Genomic DNA, 27735 nt, shown 5'->3' with positions numbered 1-27735 from the left:
AGCTTTCAGCTGTGACTGTCTAGATTACCTTGAGAGCAACAGGGCAGACATCTGTAACAAGGAAATGAAAAATTAAAGGTGATTAGTCTATAGAAGCCAACAGTTTGAGAAATTCACACCCAAAGACAAGAATGGGAAGCAGATCTTATCTCTCATATGCAAAGTGCTCTGCAGATGCTCTGCATACATTTTCTAGCCATGGAGAACTCACAGCCACCATCTTGAGAAGAGAAATGGTCAAGTCTGGATGACCTGAGTGAGCTACTTAGCGTTTAGATTCCATCCATCCTAATGGCACTTACTGATAGATCACTTATTATCACTGCTTTATAATGTAACACTTCTTTTCAATATGTTACAGAGCACAGATACATTGTTTTCAAAATGTCATTAATCAAGGGAGTGTGTCATCCAAAAATGACGAAGGATATAAAACACATTTTTGTGCTAAACATATTTTTTAATCATTTAGGTGATTTTTTTCAATTTTCAGAGACTATATATATATATATATATATATATATATATATATATATGTGTTTTTTTTGTTTTGTTTTTTTAAATCCTGCATTTTTTTACCCTGACCACAGAGCCAAATACTAGTCTGTCATTTCCTGATCTGTAGAGAAAACTTAACATCATTCATCAGACTAACATCACAGGTAGGAATACATTGTAACACCTATATGTACATAACATACGATCCACCATTCACAACTGCTGATCAGCTGTGACTATCAACTCCCCCGCCCTGCAAAATGAAATGACCTTTGCACAGATCACAGAGCACGCCTAGAATAGTCTCCCATACAAGTCAATAGGTCCCCTCCTGTCCATTACGTGAATGGCCCATGAAGCTGCTGTAAAGCATCTCTCTGAATGCTGTTAAATGTAGCTCAGGAAAGATGGCCGCCCCCATAGTCATGTATAGACAACACAATAAAAAAATCTACAATCAGAAAATAAAAACAGATTAGAAAAAATGTTAATGTTTCTTCATCTAGTTTTAATTAGTACAAAAAATATATAGTTGATATATTCCCTTTAAGCGGTAGAAGACATACAACGAAAACCCATAGGAATATCAACACGTAACCTGGGGTTATATGTCGTTCTCTATTCACACTTTTCTTATTTTCTTCAAACAATCGAGGCCCCGGAAAAACATAAAGACTTCAGTTCATGGTACAAAAACAGTTTATTTTTACAGAATATGATATAAGCTCTTGGAGTCATAATTAAAAGACACTTCACAAACATGTTTCATTGTCCTGTCTGTACAATAATTTTAAGAACACTGTGAACACCGATGGCTCTTAAGAAAATGAACAAAGTGGCAAATTTAATAAAATAATTACACATTCCCATAGTGTAGTCCATGTAGCCAAATTTGGTCCCTTTACATGAAGGAAAATATATACATACCAGCATACACTATAGAATCCTTTTATACATATATGTACATCTGGCTGACCATGACAACTATTAAAATATTTTATTGGTATTTTATACAAACCAGTACAAAAAAATAAAATAACATAAAATAACAAACACTTTATAAAAGCACTAGCACTGCAGCTGACAAAGGGTTAAACAACACATTATGAGGGCCTGTTTGTAAATACTTAATAGAATGAATTCATTGGGTACAAATCCTTGACAAAACACTTTGGTTCAGGGCTTTCCTGAAAGGTGAACAGAAGATTGGACAGGGAGTGGAGGTAATGGTTTGGAGTGTGCTTTTCGAATTAAATACATGAATGACGGAGAATTCTAGGGATCCTCGTCCAAAGTTGACCTCACATTCATTCCCACACCACATATAATGTTTTTTTTTGTGATCATATCACAGTAATCTTTATGTTTATGTTAATTTCAATTGTTCTGGGTTGTCCTAATCAGGCAAAGCCTTTCTCTTCAGCAGTCTCTACAAAAAAACAGTACTTTTAGACTCAGTAAACCATAGGAGAGTTCCGCAGTATTGGGAGTAGTCAGTAGTTGGGCCTAGCTTCACAATTGTTGTAGGAGGCCTTCCTGTGCTCAGGTGAAGGAGTGTGACTGGGTGGAGTGGGAATGCCACTTGCTCCTGAGCTCTGGCACACATACCATTCACTCAGGTTGGCTTGTGAAGATGAAATTGGCTCAGAATGAGTGGATGCAGCAGCAGGGTCCTGTCCAGAGTCAGAGGATGGGGACACTAGAGAAGGTATGGAGGATTCATATCCTGAGCTTGCAGGTGGAGATTTACAGTGCACTTTCATGTGTTTTCTCAGTGAGCTGGGGTGTGTGTAGGACTTATCACAGCCTCTCACTTTACAGTTATAAGGTTTGTCACTGGTGTGAACATGGGAGTGCTTCTTTCTGTCACTGCTATTGGCAAAACGTCTGTCACAGCCTTCAAACTCACATTTAAAGGGTTTTTCTCCTGAAAGGAAAATTAGAGAAAGGCAAAAACATTACAAAGTATCCACAGAGGAAATCATAACGTTCTCTAGAATGCAAAAACATAATACACCCATGAGCATATACATATAAAATAATCACATAATATTCACATACAATAAAGTGTATTTGTAGGACAATTCCACAGATAGATAGATATGAGATAGATAGATAGATAGATAGATAGATAGATAGATATGAGATAGATAGATAGATAGATAGATAGATATGAGATAGATAGATAGATAGATAGATAGATAGATAGATAGATAGATAGATAGATAGATAGATAGATAGATAGATAGGAGATAGATAGATATGAGATAGATAGATTCCTGTTGAGTTGGTCATAGTATTGATAGTTTTGTTATTGTTGTTGTTATTACTATTCTTATTATTAACACTATAATTCCCTAGAATTTCCTACTGTGTATTCTGTTACCAATCTAAAAAAGGAAGGCAAATGAATAATTAAAAATGTTGTTAATATGCCTTAAATGCCAATATATGCTTCTATAGAACTGGAAATTAAACATTGCAATGTAACAGAATATAAAATAAATATTACAAATACTGGTAATGAAAAAAAATGAGAAAAAAGCCGCAGGGTGCAGAAGGCTAAATAAAAAATACTATCTGTGTATAATCCAACAGGTTTTAACTTTCTTCATGAAGGGTGTAATATGTTAATAGTAATAATGATAATGATAATTCTTCTGACCACAATCACACAGTCTCTTTTACACATATAGTAATATATACAATATTTATTTATTGCATTGTGCTGTATTTTACATGACTTATTTTTGAAAATTCTCTCTACCATTGCATAATATATGTCAAAAGAAACTGTAGTCACTTACACTATGTACCTGCGGCCTAGCATGTCTAGTTCTCCCATAAATAAAAGCTATTAATAGCAGCTAGGTCTTTTATTTGAAATATACTTGGAACCAGCACAATTCCCTGTATTCTCTATAGTTTCTTCTGAAATCTCTTCATCACTTTTACCACAAGGCTAAAACCCACTGTCTAAACAGCTAAACACTAAACTGCTCTCCATCTGTTGTCCTTAAATACCAGTCAGGCACATTATAAAATTATATCCAAGCACTAACTTAGGAATCTCATGGGAAATCGTCCATATTAAGTGTGGAATTTGCAATGTGGTTTACTACCTCTCGGTAACAGTAAATACAGCCATTCATTACTGTCTGTAGTGAAGGACTTCAATTGTTTTTTGAAAAAAACAGAAATATACATCTAAAATTTGCAACTGATCTTAATATTCAGATGATTTTGTATATATTAGTATGGAGTGTAGATAGATAGATAGATAGATAGATAGATAGATAGATAGATAGATAGATAGATAGATAGATAGATAGATAGATAGATAGATATTTTGCTGATAATGCTTTTCTCCAGCCTCCCCACATGATTATATATGTAGGGGGCATTGTCTCCCATTTATATTAAACTTCCCAATTATCCTAGACAGAAACTCACATTTCTACCTATTCTAGTCTCCAGAGATATAAAAAGAATTTTTCTCTTTTCATACTTTGGGTTTTAATGAAGATTTCAGAAACTAAGGATTTTCTTCATCATGTTTGTAGAATATGAGATTCTGAAGGAAAAAAGGAAAGTTTGCTTACTTCGAAAAACAGTCTGTCATCAAAGGCAACATGTTCTTCAAGATGCATAGTAGCACCTGTTCACAACTAGCAGTAAAACTGAGAATTTGTCATCTTTATAAATGGAATGGAAAGCAAAGCATCCACACACTGCTAGAAAACAAAGTGAGAAATGCTGGAGGCAGTGCACACAGAGACACTTGTGTATGTGAATATTATTTTTACAGTAATAAATGGAATCATTAAAATACACTAGGGGTCTATCCCTCTATATGCAGTGCTGCATATGGAATATGTAACACTATGTAAATGTGTATGTGTGTATATATAAATACACACACACACACACACACATATATATATATATATATATATATATATATATATATATATATATATATGTAGTGTGTGTGTGTGTGTGTGTGTGTGTGTAGAGAAATTACCTATGCATAATGACGCTAGAATTTCAGAAAATGTCTTTTATATAGTGTATATAAAATAGATCGTCAAATTGATGTAGTCAGTATATATAAAAAAAATAGTAACAATAGCAGCAACAATACTACTAATAATAGCGTAACAACACTATGAATACTACGACAGACTCAACAGCGATCTATCATCTATCTATCTACTTATCTAGCATCGTGTGTGTCAATTCTGCACAGACGATTTTTTTTCAACAACAGTGAAATAAAAGAAGTTGTCAGATGAAATTACAACCCAAAATATTCAGCATACAGTAATCCACGCTTAATAGTTTCTCCTTCCTAAACATAAAATCCCATTTGTGTAGTCCGTATGAATTGTATAGTATTTTTCATAAATATTAATTAGGTAGGAATGAAAGTTTACAACCACGTGTACAAATCTATTTACCCTTTTATTTTAGTAGCTTGATTCATTTCTAATCCCCAGAGCTTTAAATCAATCAGATCACAAGATAGAACTGGTCATAAAATATCTCTGGGGATTGTAATCCATTTCTTTCTATGGCTATTTTAATGTGTGATGTTCAAACGCAATATATAGTATAAATACAACTTGTGATATAACAATAACAACAAATATACTAATAATAATACTAATACTACTGCCGCCACTACTAATAATAACAATAACAACAATAATAGTAGTAATAATAATGCAATAAAAATAGCAAAATGCACTGACCTGTATGAGTTCTCTTGTGGATTTTTAGGTTCTCTGATCTGGCGAAGACTTTCCCGCATCCAGGGAAGGGGCAGGGGAAAGGTTTTTCACCTGTGTGGACTCTGATGTGGTTGACCAGTTTGTATTTGGCTTTAAAGGGCTTCCCTTCTCTGGCGCACTCTTCCCAGAAACATATATGACTGGACTGCTCGGGTCCCCCAACGTGCTCCACCGTGACATGTGTGACCAGCTCATGCATGGTGCTGAAAGTTTTGGAGCAAAGTTTTTTTGGAAGCTGATCCTCCTCTATCCACTTGCAGATCAGCTCCTGCTTGATAGTTTGCCTCATGTAACGGAAGAAAGCACCAGGACCGGCTATGTTCATATTCAAGTTCATGCCACTGCCGTATCCACTGTGTAGAGCTGCAGAGGAAAAAGCATCCGTCCTAGACACTGGTTGAGTGAAATGATCAGACCTGGTATACATGTCTCCAGGTAGCCCCAATCTTATCTGTCCGTTTAGAGGCTGGTGGCCACCTGGGGTTGCATGGGAATGCTGCTCATGATGTGGTCCAGAGAAGTAGGGATGGCTTCCAGGATCCGTGTGGTGGCCATGCTGCCCAGGGTAGCTACCTGTTGTTGAGACAAACATGCCATGGTGAGTAGATGCTGGAGAGTGCTGATCACTCAGCCCTGGCATCACTTGTACTGTCAGATCTCTCCCTATTAAGTAGTCCCTACCTGCAGGGATAGACTGAGCTGAGTGGGGGATTGTGGAGAAGGACACACTTGCTGAGTGAGCCGGGACAAATGCTCCTGTTTGACTGGAGGCAGCCTCAGCATGGCCTGCTGCCATGTGATGGTGGTGATGGTGGTGAGGGTTATGGGCAGGGCTGAGTTTCAGGGCCGCTGGATGATGCCCCATGTGTTCTGGCCGGAATGCAGGACTTGGCCCTAGGCGAGAATCAGCCGCAGCAGCGAACTCCCCAGGGTGCATAGGAGCCATTGAGTGGGAATGACCCATGTACCCGGGGAAGCCAGTCATAGTCTGTGGGGGGTGGTGATGATGATGATGGTGGTGATGATGATGAGCCCCTGCCAAGTCTACTATTCTCAGCGCCGGGTTCCGTTTGGAAAAAGCAGGGTCCATCAGTGTGTTCCCCAAAGCATCCACACTCATTGCAGCTATAGCTACAATCACCGGCTGTGGGAGAGAGAAGAAAAGAAAAACTTTTTTTTGTGTTCCAAAAGTTTTTCCAAGTTTTTTTTCTTTTATGTCTAAAGTGGAATCCCCTACGCCTGAGAAGCAGCAGCAGGAAGCATTGAGACGCTGAATAGAGATTCATAGACACTGCTACTGCCCAGAGAGCTCAACAATAGCCCAGGCGCTCTGATTGGCTGTTCTAGGATGATTGACGTCACTGCTGACAGGTCCCGCTGAAAGGCTGGTAGGAGAGCTCGTAGCGCGCCTGCGCACAGCCCGGGTTGCAGCATCTCCCCCCTTATACTCAGTGCTGTGCTGCCTGGTGCTTTCTGACACTGCTTGTTTTTTTTTCTGCATTATTCAAACTCGAAAGATAAAAACGTGCAGGAAAAAAATCTTGCAATCAAACTTTATATTTCTTTATGCAACCTCTAAAATGTTGATGGCAGTTCATCAAGCCCGATGCTTGACCTTTGTTGTATAATGCACGATAATCAGTTCTGGCATTTTAAAAATAGATTTTAAAAATTACATATTAATATTACATATGAAGGCTATAGGTGGGAACTGGTGCTCAGGAGGACATGAGGTAGTTATTAGAAGATGAATTTTATGTTAATGAGATATACCGGCAATACTAATCGAGGGCTTTGTATGATATTGACTGCAACAGTCAAGCAGTAGATACGAATGGCATATTATGGTGTGCATGCATACCATTATATAGACATACAGGAGGCTTATGTAGAGCGAGAGGCAAGAAGAGATGCATAGGAACTGCCTCTGTCATTTAGTAGCATGTGCCTGAAATCTTCTTTTTTTACCTCCCATTCACTGTAGCTAAAAGGATTATTAATTATCATAATGCAGGCAAGAGCGGTGAAATGATAAGGACTCGACTAATCTGTGTATGTATATGTGTGTATAGATTCAGCAATGTTTAACTTAATTGTGATAACTTTCTGCTACAAGTTATTTTATGTTAACCCATTAGAAAAGCTATTGTTCTCCTATCTTAACACAACAAAGCCCATTGTAATCAAAAGGGTAGTTAGCTGTGGCAAAGAAAATCATCATAATGTATGAAGTCATGTCAAATTTTCATGGTACAGATGCGCGGGTATATATATATATATATATATATATATATATATATATATATATATATATATATATATATATCCCGTTTGTACATACTTTGAGGTAGTTTTGTTCCATATTCTTATATTCTTGCACGGGATGTGCCTAGTACTCTGCCAGTAAAGATACAGTGCCTGCAAACTGAAATATTTACAGATCTTCTGACACTCTTCAGATCTCCTCATCATTTATTGGCAAGGTTATTTTGGCCTCTTGGGAGGCTGAGTACAAAGTTCAGTGCAGTGTTGTAATGTGTCACAGTTTGCAACACACTATCTTAGAAGGCCATACTTTACCGTTTACTTATGTAATTCATAGCTTCTAATACCAATATTAGTATTCTACGACACATATAACCTATGTTATGGTGCGCCAGCGGGTACAGGGCCTGTGCGGTCTGTACACTCTCATGGTGCTCATATTATTTAACAACACCATAGAGTTCAAGGTTTTATTAGAGGAACAGTGTGGCGTGAATATATGCGTGTTTTCGTGAGTGTACATAGTAGATAGATAGATAGATAGATAGATAGATAGATAGATAGATAGATAGATAGATAGATAGATAGATAGATAGATAGATAGATAGATATGAGATAGACAGATATGTTATGATTCAATGTGTATGGAAGTTAATGTTGCAAATATTGTTTATTGCTTTTGTTCTGCAATATGGCCTCCTAGTGAGACGAATGAGTTTTTAGAGAGTGCTGAAATATTAATGTGTTCAGGGGAACTAATGGATAATCAGTTAAATTAATACTTTGAGTATACTTATAGAGAAATAGTCATGAAAATTCAAAAAATGCCTCATAGAGATAAAGAAAGATAGAGGGATAGATAGATAGATAGATAGATAGATAGATAGATAGATAGATAGATAGATAGATAGATAGATATTGTAGCAATACATGTATTTATTTAATATTTGCGAGGTAAGCAATATGTGACTAGTTTAGTATACAAAGGCAGATACTTGGGGTCTCGAAACATTGTTTTCCTTGGTACAACATTTTTTATTTCTTATGATAGTTCTGACTTTATGACCATCCGGTGGAAAATATGCAATTTCTGCAACCTGAACGTGCTGAGAATCTGTAGGATAGCACTACAGTTTTTGTCAGAAAGTTGACTGTATATGTTTCTGCATAAGCAACTACTCACATCCGCTGTTTTAAAAGCGTCGGGGTATTAGTAGCAGATGCAAAGTTTACCGTATTAAACCATTGATAAAGATGGCTATGATCCGTCTGCGATATTTTCTCCCATATTTTCTCCCAAGTTTTAAATCTCATAGATTTGATAAGTGACCTTTTTATTACTCAAACGTAGATAGATAGATAGATAGATAGATAGATAGATAGATAGATAGATAGATAGATTTGAGATAGTATATATGGTATAGATTTATCTCTAGACAAATATAGTACATATAAATTGCTCTACAGGTATTCATGGTTTACATATAACTAGATAGATAGATAGATAGATAGATAGATAGATAGATAGATAGATAGATAGATAGATAGATAGATAGATAGATAGATAGATAGATAGACCAAGGCTGAAACCGATACACATACTTGTATAACTAAATAACACACTTTCCAATTTTATTTCATTGAAATATTTTTTTATTATGAAAGTTGATGCAATGTATGGGAAATGATCTAGATTGTGCCAAGGTAAGAAAAATGAAAGATCTGTACTTTACAACATAGTAGATGACACTAGCTCTCCCGTTTACTCCTTTGCACTCTTTGATGGGACTGATTAGATCCATGGGATAAATACAATCATGTCTTTACTCGTGTGGTCAACTTTTATTTCATGGAAATTAGTAACTTCGATCCAAAGGAATAAAATATTAGTCAACTTTGGAAAGCCAACCTGTAGGTTGATCATGCAGACAGAAATCTTACCTAGTTGTCTTGCGGCCTCCAAGCGCCTCCTGACTTCATATGTGTCACTCTCTGCAGGCGCCTTCCCCCACTTGTATCCTCACTGCACTCAATGGAGACACAAGACATCTGGGGGATCTGTCTATTCATTTACTGAACGCATCTGATTTACACCAACACCAAAAGTAAATGTAAACACCATCATCATTTATACCATGCAAATAAATGGGGACATATGATCCGGCATCAACATATACTAAATGTCTTGGCTGTGATCATCTGAAGCATGAGCTTCTGTATACACATACATAGCTACACGCATACACAGACATACACACACAAAAAACACTCGCTGCACACATGCATAAAAACATGCCTACAAACACAGACTCACACACATACATCCACATACACATTCTTACAATGGGGAGTATATAATAAAGCAAAAATATATATGTAGTTTATTACTAAAATAGCTACAACTGTATAAAAATATCCTCTGCTTGTCTTTACTGTGAAGTCTAAATGTATTTGTATTGAAAAAAAATATTATTGTTGTTATTGTTTGTTGTTGTTTTTGTCAGTTGAGTGTTTGTGGATTTTGCAGGCATTTGAAATACTGCTGAGTTTGATAGAGTTTGCAATAAGTTTAGAAACTATATTTCTCTATACTATTCAACACCAGCTGCTAATCAATTGAATCCTTCTCGGATCTGAGTAGCAAAATGATTCTATAGGGAGCAAGTGGGCGATAAGTGTCCCTTGCATTGGGTATTTGACATACCAGCCACCAGATTAAAGTATCTCTGTCAAAAGAGGCGTCAGTCAGCACTAACTACTCAGTCCTCATTGTGGAGACGTGGTAGCCACCACATTGTCAAAGCATGGTATCCCTAGTAAGGATGGGACATATCATGTAAACCCCATCACAAAGATCAAAGTCCTCTTTTTTAATAAGATCCAATACATGTCAAAGCTCATTCCAATCAAATCGTCCGTAAATGAATTCCAGATGAATATGTCATAGAGTAATGTGACAATGCAGTCAACCCGGGTCAGGGGTGCATGTTACAATGAGAGAGCCGTCAAATATTAATTCTAGCACCTCCAAATGAATGGCCAGCGAGCAGGATTAAGCAGATGCTCTGTCACTGATTTGTGTTCAGGCAATGGACTTGGAAACAAAGCTAAAAAATATATGATCCCCCCTGAGCCTTAACAAGGATATATTTTATACATTCTGGAGTTCTTCATGATGGAACAGAACTTCCCAAACTTGGTCCCTATGCCGTAGCCGAACCCCATCTTAGAAAATAATGTAACTTAAGGATAAGTGGAACCCTGCCCTGTAAACATATTTACATTGGTGATAACAAGCAATACATAATCTCCATTTCCTCTACTGGATTTTTATGTACTTTGCCAAGTCTAGAAGGTATGACACACATGTGAAGCATGACCAGGCTCTGCATGCACAGCTCCCTGAAGGATTTTTGTGCATGATAGTGAATGCACCGGTCATGTTTCCACTTATTGATGGCATACAGCTAGGGATTCCTGCCTGCATTCCTTTGGATTTTATGCAGTTCTAGTAAAAAGCTCAGCTGTAAAACTGATCAGTAGGTGCAAAGTATACTTCATATATACATATTTAATATGTGTGTTCTGCATATTTATATCATATTGCATAGTGTAGAATAAACCACGAGTGATGTGTATCGTAATAGCTCAGGTGCTCTAACTTGCACATTCATATAGTATGGAAAACAAATACACTGTGTGTAGGATGTCATTTGACAGCACATTATATATAGTTTTAACTCTATAACAGTAATATGATAATTATCACACACATTCCCACCTATATATTTTGAAAATCAATCTAAAAAGCCTGTAAAAAGCACATGCATGTGCAGAATGTGCTCCACCTGCGCATTTACCAGTTACAATGAAAAATATGTACACACATACATAAGCACACGCACTATATATATATATATATATATATATATATATATATATATATATATATATATATATATATATATATATATATATATATATATATATATATATATATATACAAACACACACACACACACATGATATCTTCCACTGTCTCACTGTGCACACATGGCGACATAGCCATCACACAGTTATGTGAGTCATGAATGGAGGGGAAGTATGCACTTCTTTATACTCGCAACTTGCTGGCCCTAGAACTTGCGGACGTGTCTCATATAACGGCACTTGGGTAAACTAGTGCAATGTTTGATAGAGCAATAGAGGTCCATGTGTAAATGTTTCAGAAAATAACCATGTATTATGCAGGAATATACACTAATGTAGAACAATGGTAGTGTGATTTAACATGTTACATGCTAAGGACAACAGTATATTATGAGGATTTTCAGATGTATCAATGTATTATTAGGGCTCTCCAAATACACATATGGTTGGTCTTAGGTCAGAGGTCAAACTCCATGGTATTTCAAAAGCCTGCAAAATCCATCAAGACTCATCAAACAACAACAATAATAATAATACAACTATAATCCTATTCACATACAGCAAAGAACAGCTAAAAATACTGCAGACATTTCCTTCCATCATGTTCTGGCACTACTCATTGTGCCTCCATTGTGAAGCTAAAGTATCTTGTAAATTAGCATTACTTCACATTGGACCAGAGAACAATCAAATAACCCCGCCACTAAACTAATCGTGGACTTAAATAAACCTTACAAACAAAACCATTCTATTGTAATAGTCTCTCTCTGTCACACACATCCGTCTATCTATCTGTCTGTCCGTCTGTCTGCCTGTCTATCTATCTATTTACAACTATAAACACACATACATATATGTATACACACATAAACTATATACATAGGTGGAGATGTAAAGGAGTCCTAATAGGTGAAAGACTGGTTGCTCAGTAATGTAAAAATTAATCTGAGCGGACAATGAAGATGGTAATTAAATATAAGAGCCAATGAATTGATTTTTTCCCCTAATTTTCCATCCTGAGGCGATGCTAAAACACAGAATTAGGGGATCTTTAGAAAGCACCAGCGGAAGCCTGTTCTTCCCATTCCCACAGTCTATTGGCATGGTAATAGTCCCTCCATCCTATTCTCACCTAAGATATTCTTACTGATTGCTATTTAAGGGTCACTACAATGGGTTTTCTGAACAAACAATCCATGTGAAAAGATATGCCCGATCTGCATAAGACAGGGTGGAAATGGGGCAGTTAACTAGAAATAGTAGCAGTACTGACTTATGTAATACCCTGGCTTACCTACTCCACCTGTTGAAAAGGGGTTTCAGATCTTCTTGGGAGAAACTTAGAAATTCCTACATGCTGTCATCGTTTATTTCTTGCTTTCCTGTTTGTCTAGAAGCAGTTAGGGAAAGTATAATGATGAGGCAGAAATGAGCCGTCAGGATGATATTTTAATGGCTTATATTGTCACGTTGGTGCATGTGGCTTTGAACTAGCACAAGTCTCCTTCCCTGCAGAGAGCGCCGCAAATCCCTCTTGATAACTTCTACAACTACAACTACAACTTTTTTTTTTGCATGGAAGTTTACACATTTTCCCTATACCTACCTAATTTGTACTGGATCAGAACTGTAATAAACGAAATTTTGCAACATTGTAGTATCTATTTGGTGTGTATGCTAAACATTTTTTATATACATAGAAAAGGGAATGATGTGAAGCCTATCTTGATGTTTGCAACACCGATCATCTGCACTATGCACATATCTACAGTACACTAGTCTTGCTTTATTAAATGTATTGTCATACAGCAATACAAAGGTATGGCTAACCCCATGCTCTTCCTCTCCCTAACCATGTGTATAGACAGTCAGAATCTCTAGATGGTGTTGCCATTTTATTTTCCTCTCCTAAAATAAATGCCTGCACAATAAAATGCAAATAATGAGGATGGGTTTGGGGTATTTCACGTGACCAAAATGTGAGTTTCCCTAGCTGGAAATGTGAGTTTTTGCCCTTTGTTATGTTAAGAACATGTAAAGTGAACCCATTGCCATTTGAATAGCATTGCTACCTGGCCTGGCTGTTTACTCAGGCTTTCTATTGAAGAGATGTTCTAAGTTTTCTTTGTCAAGCAGCGAGAATTGCAAGAAAGAGTCATTGAGGCAATAACAAAGAGCAAATGAAATAATTCCGACCCTACCTCAGCTTACATAATTATAGCTAATGAATATGAGCAAGAGGGAATAATGGCAGGGTAAATAAAGGGGCAACTGATGGTGTAAAATTCATATCACATGTATTTTAGTACATTACAGGCTGCAGCAGAAACAGCCCATAGGCTATTCGGTCCTCAGTGTAATATATGGTCTTGGCTGCTATTGTAGGTCGCACAATCAGAATATATGCTCATTATTCCTATAGACTTTGCTGTGAGGGGACAGACAGGTTAATCGTGATTTGCTTCTAAAATAAAACAAGCAAGTGTTGTATATTTGCACTGCTCTGTATTTTCCTGAGCAAATCAAAGGGAGTGTAGTCCTTTTCCTGCTCACTCATCTGAAGGTAAGTACATTCTCTCTGGCGGTCAGTAACAATGACTTTTCCTGCTTTTTCCACCGTCCTGGGGAATTTCAATAACTGTGACTGATTTGTGAACTATAAAAAAGGAGCTGTCAGTGTCACTAAATTTATACTGCTCCATTTACAAACTAAGAAGGAAAAGAAATGTATATATAATATGAGAGAGATTCTGACAAGCGAGAAAATGAAACATACCCACAAAGAGTTAACAATTAGAATAACAGATTAGGAAAAATAATAAATAACAAAGTAATAATAAAGATAACAAAATAATAATAAAATAACAAACAAATTGTCACCCACCTGTGTTGTGATGGGTACAGAATACAAGGAATAATTCTGAAAAAAAAAGGGAAGGCATGCAGAAAATTCACCTCCCTTGTAATATAATGTTTAAGTGATGGGGTGTAAGTAGAGACTGCACTGTAGATGTATACTGAGAAAATAAAGAAGCCTTGTTGTTGTAGGAATAAGATGTGGAGAAATGAAGAAGTAATGGGGGTTTTGCAAGATTTTTTTTCCCTCCTATAGAATTTGGGCAGGAAAAAAAAAGTTGCTACTCCTAAAAACATTGTTTGTCCTGAGCAGTGTCAGCCTCCCTGACACAATACCTGGGATGGATGATTGCAGGCAGCCAATGACTGGGAGGCTGGGCCTCTGGGAGGCCTTGCTAGGAGAGGCAGGGGTGCAGGGGGAGAGGGCGACCACCAATGGGCTCTGACGTCCATCCATACGTGACTCCGCCTCCTCCTCCCATTCATCAAGGGGGGACTGAGTCGTCCTTTCAATTCATTTATCTGCAGGAATGATTGCCGCTATCAGTCTCCAGCTCAACGCCCGGCTGAGGAGGTGAAAGTTTCTCCCCAGGAAGATAAACCGCAAAAGACAATATTGTGCATGATTTGATCACAGAGAAAAAAAAATATCAAACAAGAAAAGGAAGAAATCTCCCAGAATAATAACAACAACATTCCCATGCACGATCCTCTGTCTACAGTCTGTGCTGCTGCAATCCCGGTGCACAAACAGCTCCAGTTTTGCTCCATCTCTGAGATCTCATCGATGTAAAGCAGCGCGATCACGATCGATCTCCTCCTGAGCGTGCACAGTCTTGTTGTTGGGCGATCGAGGACAGAAGAAGCAATGCTGCTGGACGCAGGACCTCAGTATCCGGCCATAGGAGTCACTACCTTCGGCTCTTCCAGGCATCATCACTCCACGGGCGACGTGACGGATCGCGAAGTGGGTCTGGGCATCAACCCTTTTGCAGATGGAATGGGCGCCTTCAAGATTAACCCCAGCAGCCATGATCTTGCCTCTGGCCAGACTGCATTCACTTCCCAGGCTCCGGGCTACGCTGCAGCGGCGGCGCTGGGGCATCACCACCACCCAGGACATGTCAGCTCGTACTCCAGCGCAGCTTTCAACTCCACCCGGGACTTTCTTTTCCGTAATCGGGGTTTCGGTGAAGCTGCCAGTGCCCAGCACAGCTTGTTTGCCTCCGCTGCGGGGGGTTTTGGTGGCCCCCACGGCCACACAGATGCCGCAGGACACTTGATCTTCCCAGGACTACATGATCAAGCCGCCAGCCATGGTTCCCCAAATGTGGTGAACGGACAAATGAGACTGGGCTTTTCTGGAGACATGTATGGTAGACCAGATCAGTATGGACAGGTGACCAGCCCCAGGTCTGAGCACTATGCATCTACCCAACTTCATGGTTACGGCCCTATGAACATGAATATGGCTGCCCATCACGGAGCAGGGGCCTTCTTCCGTTACATGAGGCAGCCGATCAAGCAAGAACTGATTTGCAAATGGATTGAACCAGAACAGTTGTCAAACCCCAAAAAGTCCTGCAACAAAACTTTCAGCACCATGCATGAGCTGGTCACACATGTCACAGTGGAGCACGTTGGGGGACCCGAGCAGTCCAATCATATATGTTTCTGGGAAGAGTGCGCCAGAGAAGGAAAGCCCTTTAAAGCCAAATACAAACTGGTCAACCACATCAGAGTCCACACAGGTGAAAAACCTTTCCCCTGCCCCTTCCCTGGATGCGGGAAAGTCTTTGCCAGATCAGAAAATCTAAAAATCCACAAGAGAACTCATACAGGTATTTGTTACTATTTTACTAAAAATGCTACAATTATTATAGTATTGTGTTCACTCAAGCTATCATTATCTGAAACGCTAAATATTATTATAGTCGTTAGAATGTTATTATAAACCCGATAAAAAAATCTTATTTTTTAAATATTTTGCACGTTTACTATTGCAGCCTAAAAATAAAAACTGATGAATTACACATTGTGCGTTTTCTTACATCCGTTATCGGCGATATATTCGTTCGGCAAGTTCATAGCCTATGTTTATTTATTGCTGTCTTCCAGCAGCACAAAAATAAACTTGTCGAGCTGTCAGAACTGTCTCAGTGCTGGATAAGCTTAATTGTATTACCGCGGAAATTCGTGCTAAATATTCAATTATCCAATTTTCATTTGGAATTGACAAATATTTGTTAAAAATCGAGTTATGTAGTCATCGCCATCAATCAAAGCCAAGCTATAGCAGTGACCGGGAAACAAATGTAGGCAGCGAAGAAAAGGGGGTGGCTGGGAGGGGGGCATGGTGATTGTGTCATCTAGCTTTTAATATTTGTGCTTAAATATACGGTATATAGGAAATACGGATACATCATTAAAGTGATACGGATTTTATTGTTAAATAATATTTAATTTTATTTTAATACGTAAAACTATCAAAATAAATTTGCATAGATAATAAAAAGTATAAAATATGTTCAGATGTTCATTATAAATTCATGTCATCCATATTTCACTGGGTAATGGATTGTGTTCCATTTGTTTTTCTTGTGCATTTTATAATAGGAGAGAAACCCTTTAAGTGTGAGTTTGAAGGCTGTGACAGACGATTTGCAAATAGCAGCGACCGTAAAAAACACATGCACGTCCATACTTCAGACAAGCCCTATCTTTGTAAGATGTGTGACAAGTCCTACACCCACCCAAGCTCCCTCAGAAAACACATGAAGGTAAATAAACTGTATTGTGTATTGTACTCTGGCGTCCAGGAATTCAGCACAGAAACCAAATTCATTTAGCTCATGTTTTCCAATATATTATTGTGAGAGTTTTCTGTGCTTTATTTATTCACTTGCAAAAACTTTACTAAAATGTGACCCTTTAGTTTCTGCTGCAGAGTGTGCATTTACTACATCGTCATAGTTTATATATTATATGTTTATATGTGTCTGTACTATATTATATAGTTGAATAATGTGATACTACAGTAGATTTCATAGTATATATATATATATATATATATATATATATATATATATATATATATATATATATCCTTAAGTTTCTAAATTGCTGCAATGTTTACATTCCTAGTATAAAATACTGAATATAATACTGCATTGTATTCAATTACAGCTTAACTGATTCGTCCTGTGAATGCAATCCTAGGTTTAACACCCTATTGCAACAGCATAGATAGTCTCGCTTTTACGTATTGCTACTCCGTGTACGGTCTATTTACATACAGGGTATTGCTTTAATGTATGCCCTTATACCTGTATACTACTGCCACCTTTGAGAGTATATATATATAAATATAAATGTATTCTATAGAATGCATGCATTCCTGAATATCTATTGTTACTGCATTGTATACAGTCAACAATGTATACAACCCTAACTTTACTTATTGCTGCGGTACTGTATATATAGTACAGAGTCTATACTGTATGTCTTGACTCCTTGATAACAGAGAACAAATGCTGCCCACTTTGTGATTGAAGCCCATTTCTCCTGGCAACCAACAAAAAGCTTTCTGACAGTCTACACCCCGCATCCAATCTCTTGTATTCTTCAAGGAATAAACAAGGATTGTGTGTGTTAGATAATAAAAGATGGAGGGAACCCAGCAAACTCCGTACCAATTGCTTGCTATTACAGTGGATGTATAGTAAATCTATAATGGATCTATAGTGATTAGGATTTCAAATGGCTTTTATAGATACATATATATTTTTTTTCTTTCTCTTACATAGGTCCACGAATCTTCTTCCCAGGGGTCCCAGCCTTCCCCAGCAGCCAGCTCAGGCTATGAATCTTCAACGCCCCCAACAATTGTGTCTCCTACTTCAGAAAACCAGAGCACAAGTTCCTTATCCCCTTCCTCCTCAGCAGTACATCACACGTCCAGTCACAGCACGCTCTCATCAAATTTTAACGAATGGTACGTTTAAATAAACACATATTTAACAAAAAAGACTTTCACATTAATGATGAACACTTCCAGTCTAATCCTAAAGCTGCCACATAGACCCAGGATGGAATAACAATGAAGAATGAGACCTTGTATTGCAACCTTGTATTGCAATGTCTACAGGCTTTGGTAGAACAAAATATAAGGGGATTGTAGGATGCATGAGAAGAGTTCCCAGGCCAAAAGCCAACTGTGTAGGGTTTAATGAACCACTAATTAGAGGTCTCAATCTGCATGTCTCTTCTGGCGGCCTTTTTTTGTTGTAAATACAGAATTATTAGTTGAAGAAGAAATGTACTGTTGATTTTGTAAATAGTTGTATAACAAGGGATATGTGGAATTGTGATCACTGCATCTATGTGTGTTGGGGTGGGGAAGGACAGCAAGGATGTTCTAGTAAATGTGTACCAAAATGTGAACTCCATTGTATTCTGATGACAGTCTCCGTCCATCTAAACAGACTCTGGTTTCAATGTGCTTCTCTGTATAAAGTGCAAGCTCTTCGTCCCAAAGTCCAGTCCGGTTTATTTAGTGCAGTGATATGTTGTTATTACACGTCATGTCAATGAATTCGTTCAGTGCAAGCCTGAAACTACGTGTTACAATCTGTTACATTTTTTGTTTATGTAAAGTGATATTAAAAGATAAAAAAAATATATATCTGTCCGTTGCTTTTGCACCATCCATGTATATAGAGTTCATCATTTTCCTATTTATCCGCATGTAAAAGGCCGGCTTATACATGTAATTAACAGAATATTCAATATTTATGGATAGAAAAAAATTCGTATGTAAAATTTTAGTTCGCAAAGCTGTTTCGTAATATTTCGTACACGATTAAAGACTATGAAAATCTCAGTACTTTGTGGGAGGCATCCTTTTTTAATAAATGACCCCCAACCCCCACCCACTTTAGAGTACCATTGTGATATATGGAGGAACCCTTACCACATAGAAATCCTACTAACTGCATTGACTTTAGTAAATTGAATTTGTATTTTCCTGTTCATCTCTAGACGCTTACAAAATGCTAAGAAGACCATAATATGACTTTAAAAAGTACCTTTACCATATTAGTAGCTATGAAAAATGACGTCTATTTGTTCTAATGCGAACAAATTATGTTCTACTATATTATGTTCTAATACATACATGTCTATGGTGGCTGAATAATAAAATAGCTCCTCCTAATATTACAACTGGTAATATATTTATTCCCAGTGTATATTATGCAGTACATTGTAACCGCCTTAAGTGTTGATTTTTATCGAAATCAATTACTTAGGGTTGCAGTTATCGCCGCATTTTTGCTAATTATTAACAGACTCTTCCAAAATAAATCAAGGCGCACTAATTGTATGTAAGTTGATTATCTATGTCTTTTATTTATTCTTAATTTACTTAAGAAATTCGTTCCATTGACTGGCGTTGATACAGTAGATTTGTAAATGAGGAGGCGATATAAAAAATGGAAATGACTTTGTGCTTAATGAGTGTTGCAGGACGTCTTCTCTGGAAATCAAATTGTCTTTGTTGCAGATTAGTTTGATAGATTTGGGGGTTATGGAGTGCTCTCTATTGTCCTGATTGCTGCCAGCTCTGCTATGCACACAGAGACACACACAGCACATAGAAAGTTCGGAGCAAGCTGGGATAGGAATCACCCAGGAGTTGGCACTCTCAGAGAGACAGGATGTGATGCTTGCTCTATCTACCGTTCTTTCTGATTTATTCCACGTTTTTAGAGAATTATTGACATTCCAGCATGAAATTCTGTGTTGTGTCCTACAGTAATACATTATTGCAGTGTGGATCAGGCAGAGGAAAGGAAGAAAGCATGGAATAGTGGCAGCAGAAGAGAAGAGCGCCACCTTGCATGTACTAAACAAAACTTTAGGAAAATACGAAAGGTTAGCAATGCAGCACTTCTCAATGACAAATCAGTGCAGAATAAAATGCAATTTAGTAGTGGTAGTAATGGAACAGTATATATTATATATTTCAGCTTATTTTGTGGGGGAGGGGGTTGTGACTAAATAATAATAAATAATAATTTCTGACAATATTTAAACGTTCAGGTTTTCAGATGTTTCACATTTCCGAAGTTTTGCAGTGCTGGTTTATAAGGATATAGTACTAAATAAATATACACACAGATAAATTAGATAGTTTACAACTGCTGTTGTGGTAACCTGGCTTTTCATTCCTGTTGTTGTGGACGTCAATTATCAGTCATCCTGTGATCTAATTAACTAGAAACATTACCGTTTTCTGTTGTCTGCACTCTACTGTATCTCTCAGACCGATATTAATGATGGAGGTTAGATGAAATGGCCTTTTTAACTTAAATGTAGTCTATTACTTTGTTCCTACCTTTAATGTCTGCTTCTTGAGATGTATATTTCATACTTTACTTCACGGGCTATTAGCTTTTGAAATACATGAATGTTATCAGTGAAATATGTTGTTCAACTCTATTTAGCAGGAAGCCAAGATTGTGTTACAAATGGCCTGATACAAAGCAGTGAGCTCTCCTGGTTATTGTGTGCGTTTGTGTGTGTGCGTTTCTATGTGTTTTTCCTTTTCTTTCAGACAAATATACAGAAAGGCTTATTTTGAGAAGATTGAATATATTTTTAATATTTTCATAATCCGGCATGTTTAACTGTTTGTGCTATCTATCTATCTATCTATCTATCTATCTATCTATCTATCTATCTATCTATCTATCTATCTATCTATCTATCTATCTATCTAATCTTATACCATCAGCTAAAGGAAGGTGATAATAAAATTTAGTTCCATACTTAGTACTAGACAATAACATAATATATTTTGTCTCTATACATACAAACATGCCCACCCCTATTGCTCCTTTCTTCTTTCTAGCATGTCCCTCTTCTAACACTAATATTCTGATTTTATGAGATGAAATTATAATAGTATTTATTTGAGTACCGTAATAGCATACAGCATATATACACTTTGTGGTCTATATAAGTGATACTGGTGGGACTATCCTTTGTATATTGCATATTGTACATACCTTTACTTCTGTTAATGCCAACATATCTATCTATCTATCTATCTATCTATCTATCTATCTATCTATCTATCTATCTATCTATCTAATCAAATACTATCAGCTAAAGGAACGTGTTAATAAAATTCATTTCCATAGTCAGTGGGGCTCTCCTCTTCTATCCACTGCAAATTGCACACACCCATCCTCATGTTTATGCCAACATTGTCTATCTATCTATCTATCTATCTATCTATCTATCTATCTATCTATCTATCTATCTATCTATCTATCTATCTATCTATCTATCTATCTATCTATCTATCATCTATCTACACAGCATAGTGCTTTCGATTATCCCACACACCCGCAGGTTTACTACTATAGGTTGTCCAATTTAGTATAGGCCAGGATAAGTCAATGCTAAGCATGCGCCATGAAGAGCATTTGGTACCCCAACTTTAAGTGCTAATGAATATGTATAAGTGTCCCCAGAATCCTTACATATAAGTATGCCCATGGAAACATTGGAGAGCTGCTATCTGAAGGAGACGTGTAGCTGACCTGTACGTATCTGTCCTGTTTTCCCCCTTCCAATAGACACAATCATCTTTGTTTTCATCACTGATGTTCTAATTACATATTTGCAAAAATAACATAGCGTATATTTGAGGATAAAGTTCATAGGAGTTTACATACTCGTGTTATGTCATAGCATTGTTTATGTTTTATGCCAGAAATTTCCAGTTTTTTTTAATGATTCCTAGTTCTTAAATTAAATAATGGCTATGATAAGTACAATGCATTTTAATCAGAAAGCAAAAATCTGATTACATTAAACACACGTGAAGAACAGTGTACTTGATATTGTCCATAAAGCATGCACGAAAGTACAAGAAGCCGTTTAAAAGACATAATATTACTAATCATATAACTAATATTATGCACAACAACAAAGATACAAGTGCTTCTACAAATAACCACATTACTACTAGTAATATCAATATTAATATTATATTACTGCTAGCAATAATAAACATAGTAGTAACAGTAACAAATAGTAACAACACTACTACAACTAAAATAGTAATAAGAACAATACTACTACCACTGCTACTTTAAGAAAAGCAACCTTATTAGCAACACCAGCACTAAAGGTATCATAATACCAGTGCTGTTTCTATTACTATTATTATTACAATGATAATATTATCGTCAACACTAATAATAATATAACAACAACCCTACTACCAATAATATGACTGCCACTATCAATAGCAGTGCTCTTGGTGTACAGTTGTGTGTACACTACATTTTTGTGCTTTGCTATGCATGTATGAGGTGGATACCACGTTTATTGCACATCATGCTACTTTAATGTCTATCATCATCAGCTGCCATGGTAATTAGCAGCATCTTGTGAGTAAACATGAACATATACAATGAAAAAGTGGCCGTGCTTGGCATTGGCTCTCAGATTTAGCACTGTGTGACCTGTTATCAGAGAGCACTGATCAGCATTGTGTCATTTATTGTGCATCATGTACACAACAGGACGATTATTCTGCGAACTTCGTTCCCACGAGAAACACAGCAAGTCTGCAGCCCTCCAATGTATTCTCTGTGCTACAGATCACCCGTTTCATTTACTACGTGAATATTCACATTTATATCAGACTCATATGTCCTTGTTAGATTTACTTCTATGATATGATGGTATGGTATGTACAACTGTCCTAAAGCACAAACTTGCTCTGAACACAGTACAGCAGCGTTGCGATTACATTCTTTGACTAGGTTGTTATATTAAATTAATTTAATTTGACGATTACTATGGATAATTTAACATACATCTAGTGATGAGACATATATATGTCACTGCATATATGTCACATATGTCCTGCAGGTTGATAATGTTATTGATTTTGCTTTTAGTCTTGTCATGAAATAGGTGAATAATATATGTTATAGTGCACATAGTGCATACTATAGTGCATACTACACATTACCTAGCACATATTATGGTGCATATTACACATCCCTTAGTACATATTATAATGCATACTGCACATTTCAAAGTACATATTATAGTGGATACTACAAATTACATAGCACGTATTATGGTGCATACTACACATTATATATTACATATTATAGTGAATACTATAGTACGTACATACTACACACTACATAGTACATATTATGGTGCATACTTAAAATTGTTTAGTACATATTATAATGCATACTGCACATTTCAAATTACATATTATAGTGCATGCTACATATTACATAGTACATATTACAACATATGCTAGATATTACATAAAAACAACATTTAATCACATTGCTCATGTTATACAGTATTATAATATTAATGAAAAGTACTATGGAAAAGTTTGTAGATGCATGTTGTAGTAATTTGGAAAATATGATTTTTTTAAAAACTTTTAGTGGGATATATAAGTGAAGTAGTTACACTGAAGCATGAATTTCGAATGGTAAAGAGTTAAATAATAATAATACTAAAAACTTCAAATACATGTTACATATGAAAAAATAAAAATAGATTTTTCATTTGAAGTAAAATAATAATAAAAAATAATAAAAATAATAATAATACAAACAATAATATAGCATTGGAAGGCTTGCAGGCAGGGTTTGTCCTGCAGCAGCTGTGCTGCCCCATAGGCTTAAAGGCAGGATGTAGAGGCTGTGAGTGGTCAGGCACTGGTGGCTGGTAATAATCTGTGTACAAGGTAGCCGGAGTGAAGTATGGGAACGCTCTGATCCCCCCAAGCACCCACCCTCTTCCAACACAAGTTCTCCAGGAACCCAGCTTACACTTCCAGTCTGGGAGATTTCCTTTATTTTGTGCTCTCGGCTTTTGCACCGTGATGGCCTTTCCTCGGGCTGGGTAAGTGATACAGGCAACAGCTACAGGTCTTTATGTGATTGTGCAGCATGCATGGTGCCTGGGAACAAGTGCAGCCGGCCAGTTCTCCCTCCTAGAACTTCATCTTTACTTATATGAATATAGTGTATCCTAATCTCTTCTCCAGTTCAGTTCTAACGTTTAGTAGGAAGCACACGTTTCATGTGCACATCACATTGATAAATATTAGGAGGTGGTTATACAGTTTTATACAGGAAATGATTGGCGTTGCTGGTTATGAGGACTGCTGCATGGGGGGCATAAACTTCTAGACACTCTGGCAAGAAGCCCCATAACGTCAATTTTTAAGCCTTGTTTATTTAGATGATTATATTTATTTTGAAAACACACAAAGTCACATTGAGAGCAAGTGTTTAATGTGCAAAGTGGAGATTTAATTATCTTGTAACAAGATACACTTTGTATGGGGAAAGGGGATTTTGAGTGACATCTGATTGTAGGAATTTGGCAGCAAAAACCCACAGGCAAATCTTTCAGGACTGTGGGGTTTTGGAAAGGGGGTCTCTAATACATGCGTCATTGCAGAAGCATTTACTGAAACTAAAGGCTGGATAAATATTTGTACACCTACTGACCTCTTCTGAAAAACAGGAATCTTAATTATCAGATTATTAGACGCATCCCACTTCTATTTAACCATATATGTACTGGCGACCACATTTACCATAGCTAGTCATTGAAAGCTGATATGTATCAATTATATTAGAATACTACTGGATAAACATAAAAAGAAATAAAGAGAAGGAACGAGAGAGAGAAAGAAAGAGAAAGCAAGAGATGTAAACAGCGATAAAAGGAGAGTTGAAAGAATATAGACAAAAAGAACGAGAGGAGGGTGAGAGAAAGTGTGAAAAGAAAAACAGGGATATATATATATATATATATATGTGTGTGTGTGTATATTATATATATTCATTTATTAGTTGAAGGGATAGGGGTTAATACTTCTCGTTAGTAATGAGGGTTAATGCGAGAGAGTTGGTAGGACGCAGGGGGCTGGGGCAGGGTGGGTGTGTTTGGTGATGGGGGAGGGGTGACAAGGGCACAATGTCAAGCACATGTACACTGCTCCTTTATGATAGAAAAAGACACTGGGCATTACAAACATAACATTACAACATTGTAACACTTCATTATAGAGAAAAGCACGCGGTCCTTGTCTGCCACAAAAGCAGGCGCACACATTTCTTGGGCTCAGAACGTTAAATTTCTTTAATTTTGAAGTCAGGAAAACGACAAACGTGTAATATAGTTTTCTACAAATGCAGTTGCGTTAATGTGCGAAATTTTTGGAACATTTTATTATTTAATCTATAGCTATAGTGTAACGATGGCAACTAAAGTGTCAGCATGTCCAAATAGTTGTATGCTGTGTAGTCCTATAGAATGGTACTTACAGATTTTCGGAGATGCAGCGTAATTAGTTCTATTCTTCTATAGAAATGATGCAACTTATTGCGCTTTTACCTTTCTTATATTCTGTACTTTTCTGCCAGTGAATCCAGCGGCGATGAGGAATAGATCACTATTGATATTTCAGCTTACTATTTGTTTATTTGATTTTTTAATATAACGTTTGCAGAGCACACAGATAGCTGTTATGTTATATATTCGTTTACTTGCAAATATTCCTTCTTTTGTAGATGATCTAATCCCTTTATAACTGTTATAACTGTTCATTATAATTGCAGCACCATTTCACACTTTAATGCCTGTATAGTGCTCTTTGTATCTTAGAAACCTATACAGTTACTCTGCAGGTGTCTCCTGTGCTTCAGAGCTTGTATTGTCACTAGTGGAAATAGCTGTAGCCTCAGAACAGGGCTTGTTTTTAACACTAAGCCAGCACCATTCAATATACAACCACCTCTTCATATACCAGCTTCTATGGAATCTTTCCACACGAGTGATATTTGCTTCCCAAATGTACTAAATTACCCACTCAGCATTTCATCAGATGCATATGTGTCTGTACAAAAAGTTGTCACATCATCTTTACTCAATGGGGGCTGTAAGGAGAATTAGAATATATAAGGTCACCATTTAAATTCACTAGCATGATAAATGTTTTGAGGATTTATAATATTACATGTTGTTATAATGAATAAAGAGGATAATAACAACAACAACAACAACAACAAATGCTATTTTCCAATGACTCAAGTGCATATCCAAGTTGTTCCACTATTAGTAATTGCAATATGGTTTTTGCACTATATAATGTGATTATAGCTAAGACTACTGTATAGTGACAGACATAAAATGCACAGTCCAGACATCTTTTGGTCTATTCAATAGCATGATATCATCTGTCATATGCAGTGTTGGGTTCCTACTGAGAAAACCTGTATGGTACTGTTAAATTCATTTAATGGCTTTTTATTCATCAAGCTGCTGATTTAAAGAGTGGCTTGGTTTGAATTCAGTGGTCAACAGCATCATCATATAAGGGAGGCAATCAGCAGAGTCTTAACCAGCACCCTGAATAATTAATAACAAATTTACCCTACCATTGGATTGCCTGCACTTTGGAAAGTAGCACACCAGAGCCCGCACTGCTAGGGAACATGTTTAGCAGTTCTGATTTACATAAGAGCAGGGAAGGTTTATTTAGGTTAATTTGAAACAAGACACATGAGATTTGCAAATCAAGTTCACATATTGGCAAAAAACATGATGAAGGCATTTTAACATTTCTCTGACTGCACTTTATAAATGGACATTTGATCACTTTATCAAGTTAAAGGTACAGTGCACCTTTTAGCTTCACTTTGGGCAGAGATAGGAGAATCAATGTGGACCACAAGTGCTTGTACTACCACTCTTTTGTCTAATGTAACATGTTGTATCTATTTATCTATTCATACAAATTGTCAATGTAAATGTTTATTCACACCCTTTTGCAACATGTTTATTGGTAAAAAAAAATATTGCAAGGAATCAATCAACACATGCAATTCATCTTTGCAAGATTCAGTAAACCTTACAAGTTGTATTGCTATCTGACTTTACTTTACAGCATCTGCACACACATACATTAAATACACACACACACACACAGTCACACACACACACATATATATATGTGTGTGTGTGTGTGTACCATGAGGATCAATGGGTGTATATCTGAAGAATGTAATTGAAAAGACTGTCAACAGCTTTTTTCTATCAGTATAGAAAATCTGCAAAATAATGGAAATATGAAACCAGTGTACAGGCTGCTCACAAGTCACTATTTTTTAAGTAACAACTGGTGTCACCGAAGTTGATCACAATAGGCGCACATACACTACCATCTTTGAACATAAATTTGATTAGAGGAGTATCGATATACTTATTAGAAAAGGCAAGCATTTACATATAAAAACTATAACAATTAATTAATTAATATATA

The 27735-nt window shown here is 36.7% G+C and overlaps 2 protein-coding genes across 3 annotated transcripts; one reads left to right on the top strand and one right to left on the bottom strand.

The window, feature by feature from the left end:
- Positions 1-1179: 1179 nt before the first annotated feature.
- On the bottom strand, positions 1180-6501 carry LOC136610373 (zinc finger protein ZIC 4-like). Of its 2 annotated transcripts, XM_066589614.1 has the most exons (3): positions 5973-6501; positions 5253-5864; positions 1180-2425 (listed from the first exon to the last, which is right to left on the bottom strand). In XM_066589614.1, exons 1-3 carry the CDS (start codon positions 6409-6411, stop codon positions 1992-1994), a joined length of 1485 nt encoding a protein of 494 aa, XP_066445711.1. In that variant the 5' UTR covers positions 6412-6501; the 3' UTR covers positions 1180-1991. The 2 variants fall into 2 exon arrangements, with proteins under 2 accessions (XP_066445711.1, XP_066445705.1); XM_066589608.1 differs by having other exon boundaries at positions 5253-6501.
- An 8374-nt stretch (positions 6502-14875) lies between these two features.
- Positions 14876-19212, top strand: ZIC1 (Zic family member 1). The gene is made up of 3 exons (XM_066599275.1): positions 14876-16183; positions 16959-17122; positions 18149-19212. The coding sequence occupies exons 1-3, from the start codon at positions 15211-15213 to the stop codon at positions 18344-18346; spliced, it is 1335 nt and encodes a 444-aa protein (XP_066455372.1). The 5' UTR covers positions 14876-15210; the 3' UTR covers positions 18347-19212.
- Positions 19213-27735: the final 8523 nt, after the last annotated feature.

The sequence above is a fragment of the Eleutherodactylus coqui genome, chromosome 1 (assembly GCF_035609145.1).
Source record: "Eleutherodactylus coqui strain aEleCoq1 chromosome 1, aEleCoq1.hap1, whole genome shotgun sequence".
Lineage (NCBI taxonomy): Eukaryota > Metazoa > Chordata > Amphibia > Anura > Eleutherodactylidae > Eleutherodactylus > Eleutherodactylus coqui.
The sequence above is the reverse complement of the archived record's forward strand: the minus strand, read 5'-3'. Positions and strand labels throughout refer to the sequence as shown.

What these genes read in the sequence shown, in the direction of transcription:
- LOC136610373 (XM_066589608.1), bottom strand. Translation starts at nt 6,411, where the DNA reads ATGAGTGTGGATGCTTTGGGGAACACACTGATGGACCCTGCTTTTTCC. An exon ending in CCACAAGAGAACTCATACAG is followed by an intron (nt 2,426 to 5,252) that starts GTCAGTGCATTT and finishes TTTTCCTTTCAG; the next exon opens with GAGAAAAACCCTTTAAATGT.
- ZIC1 (XM_066599275.1), top strand. Translation starts at nt 15,211, where the DNA reads ATGCTGCTGGACGCAGGACCTCAGTATCCGGCCATAGGAGTCACTACC. An exon ending in CCACAAGAGAACTCATACAG is followed by an intron (nt 16,184 to 16,958) that starts GTATTTGTTACT and finishes ATTTTATAATAG; the next exon opens with GAGAGAAACCCTTTAAGTGT. An exon ending in CCCTCAGAAAACACATGAAG is followed by an intron (nt 17,123 to 18,148) that starts GTAAATAAACTG and finishes TCTCTTACATAG; the next exon opens with GTCCACGAATCTTCTTCCCA.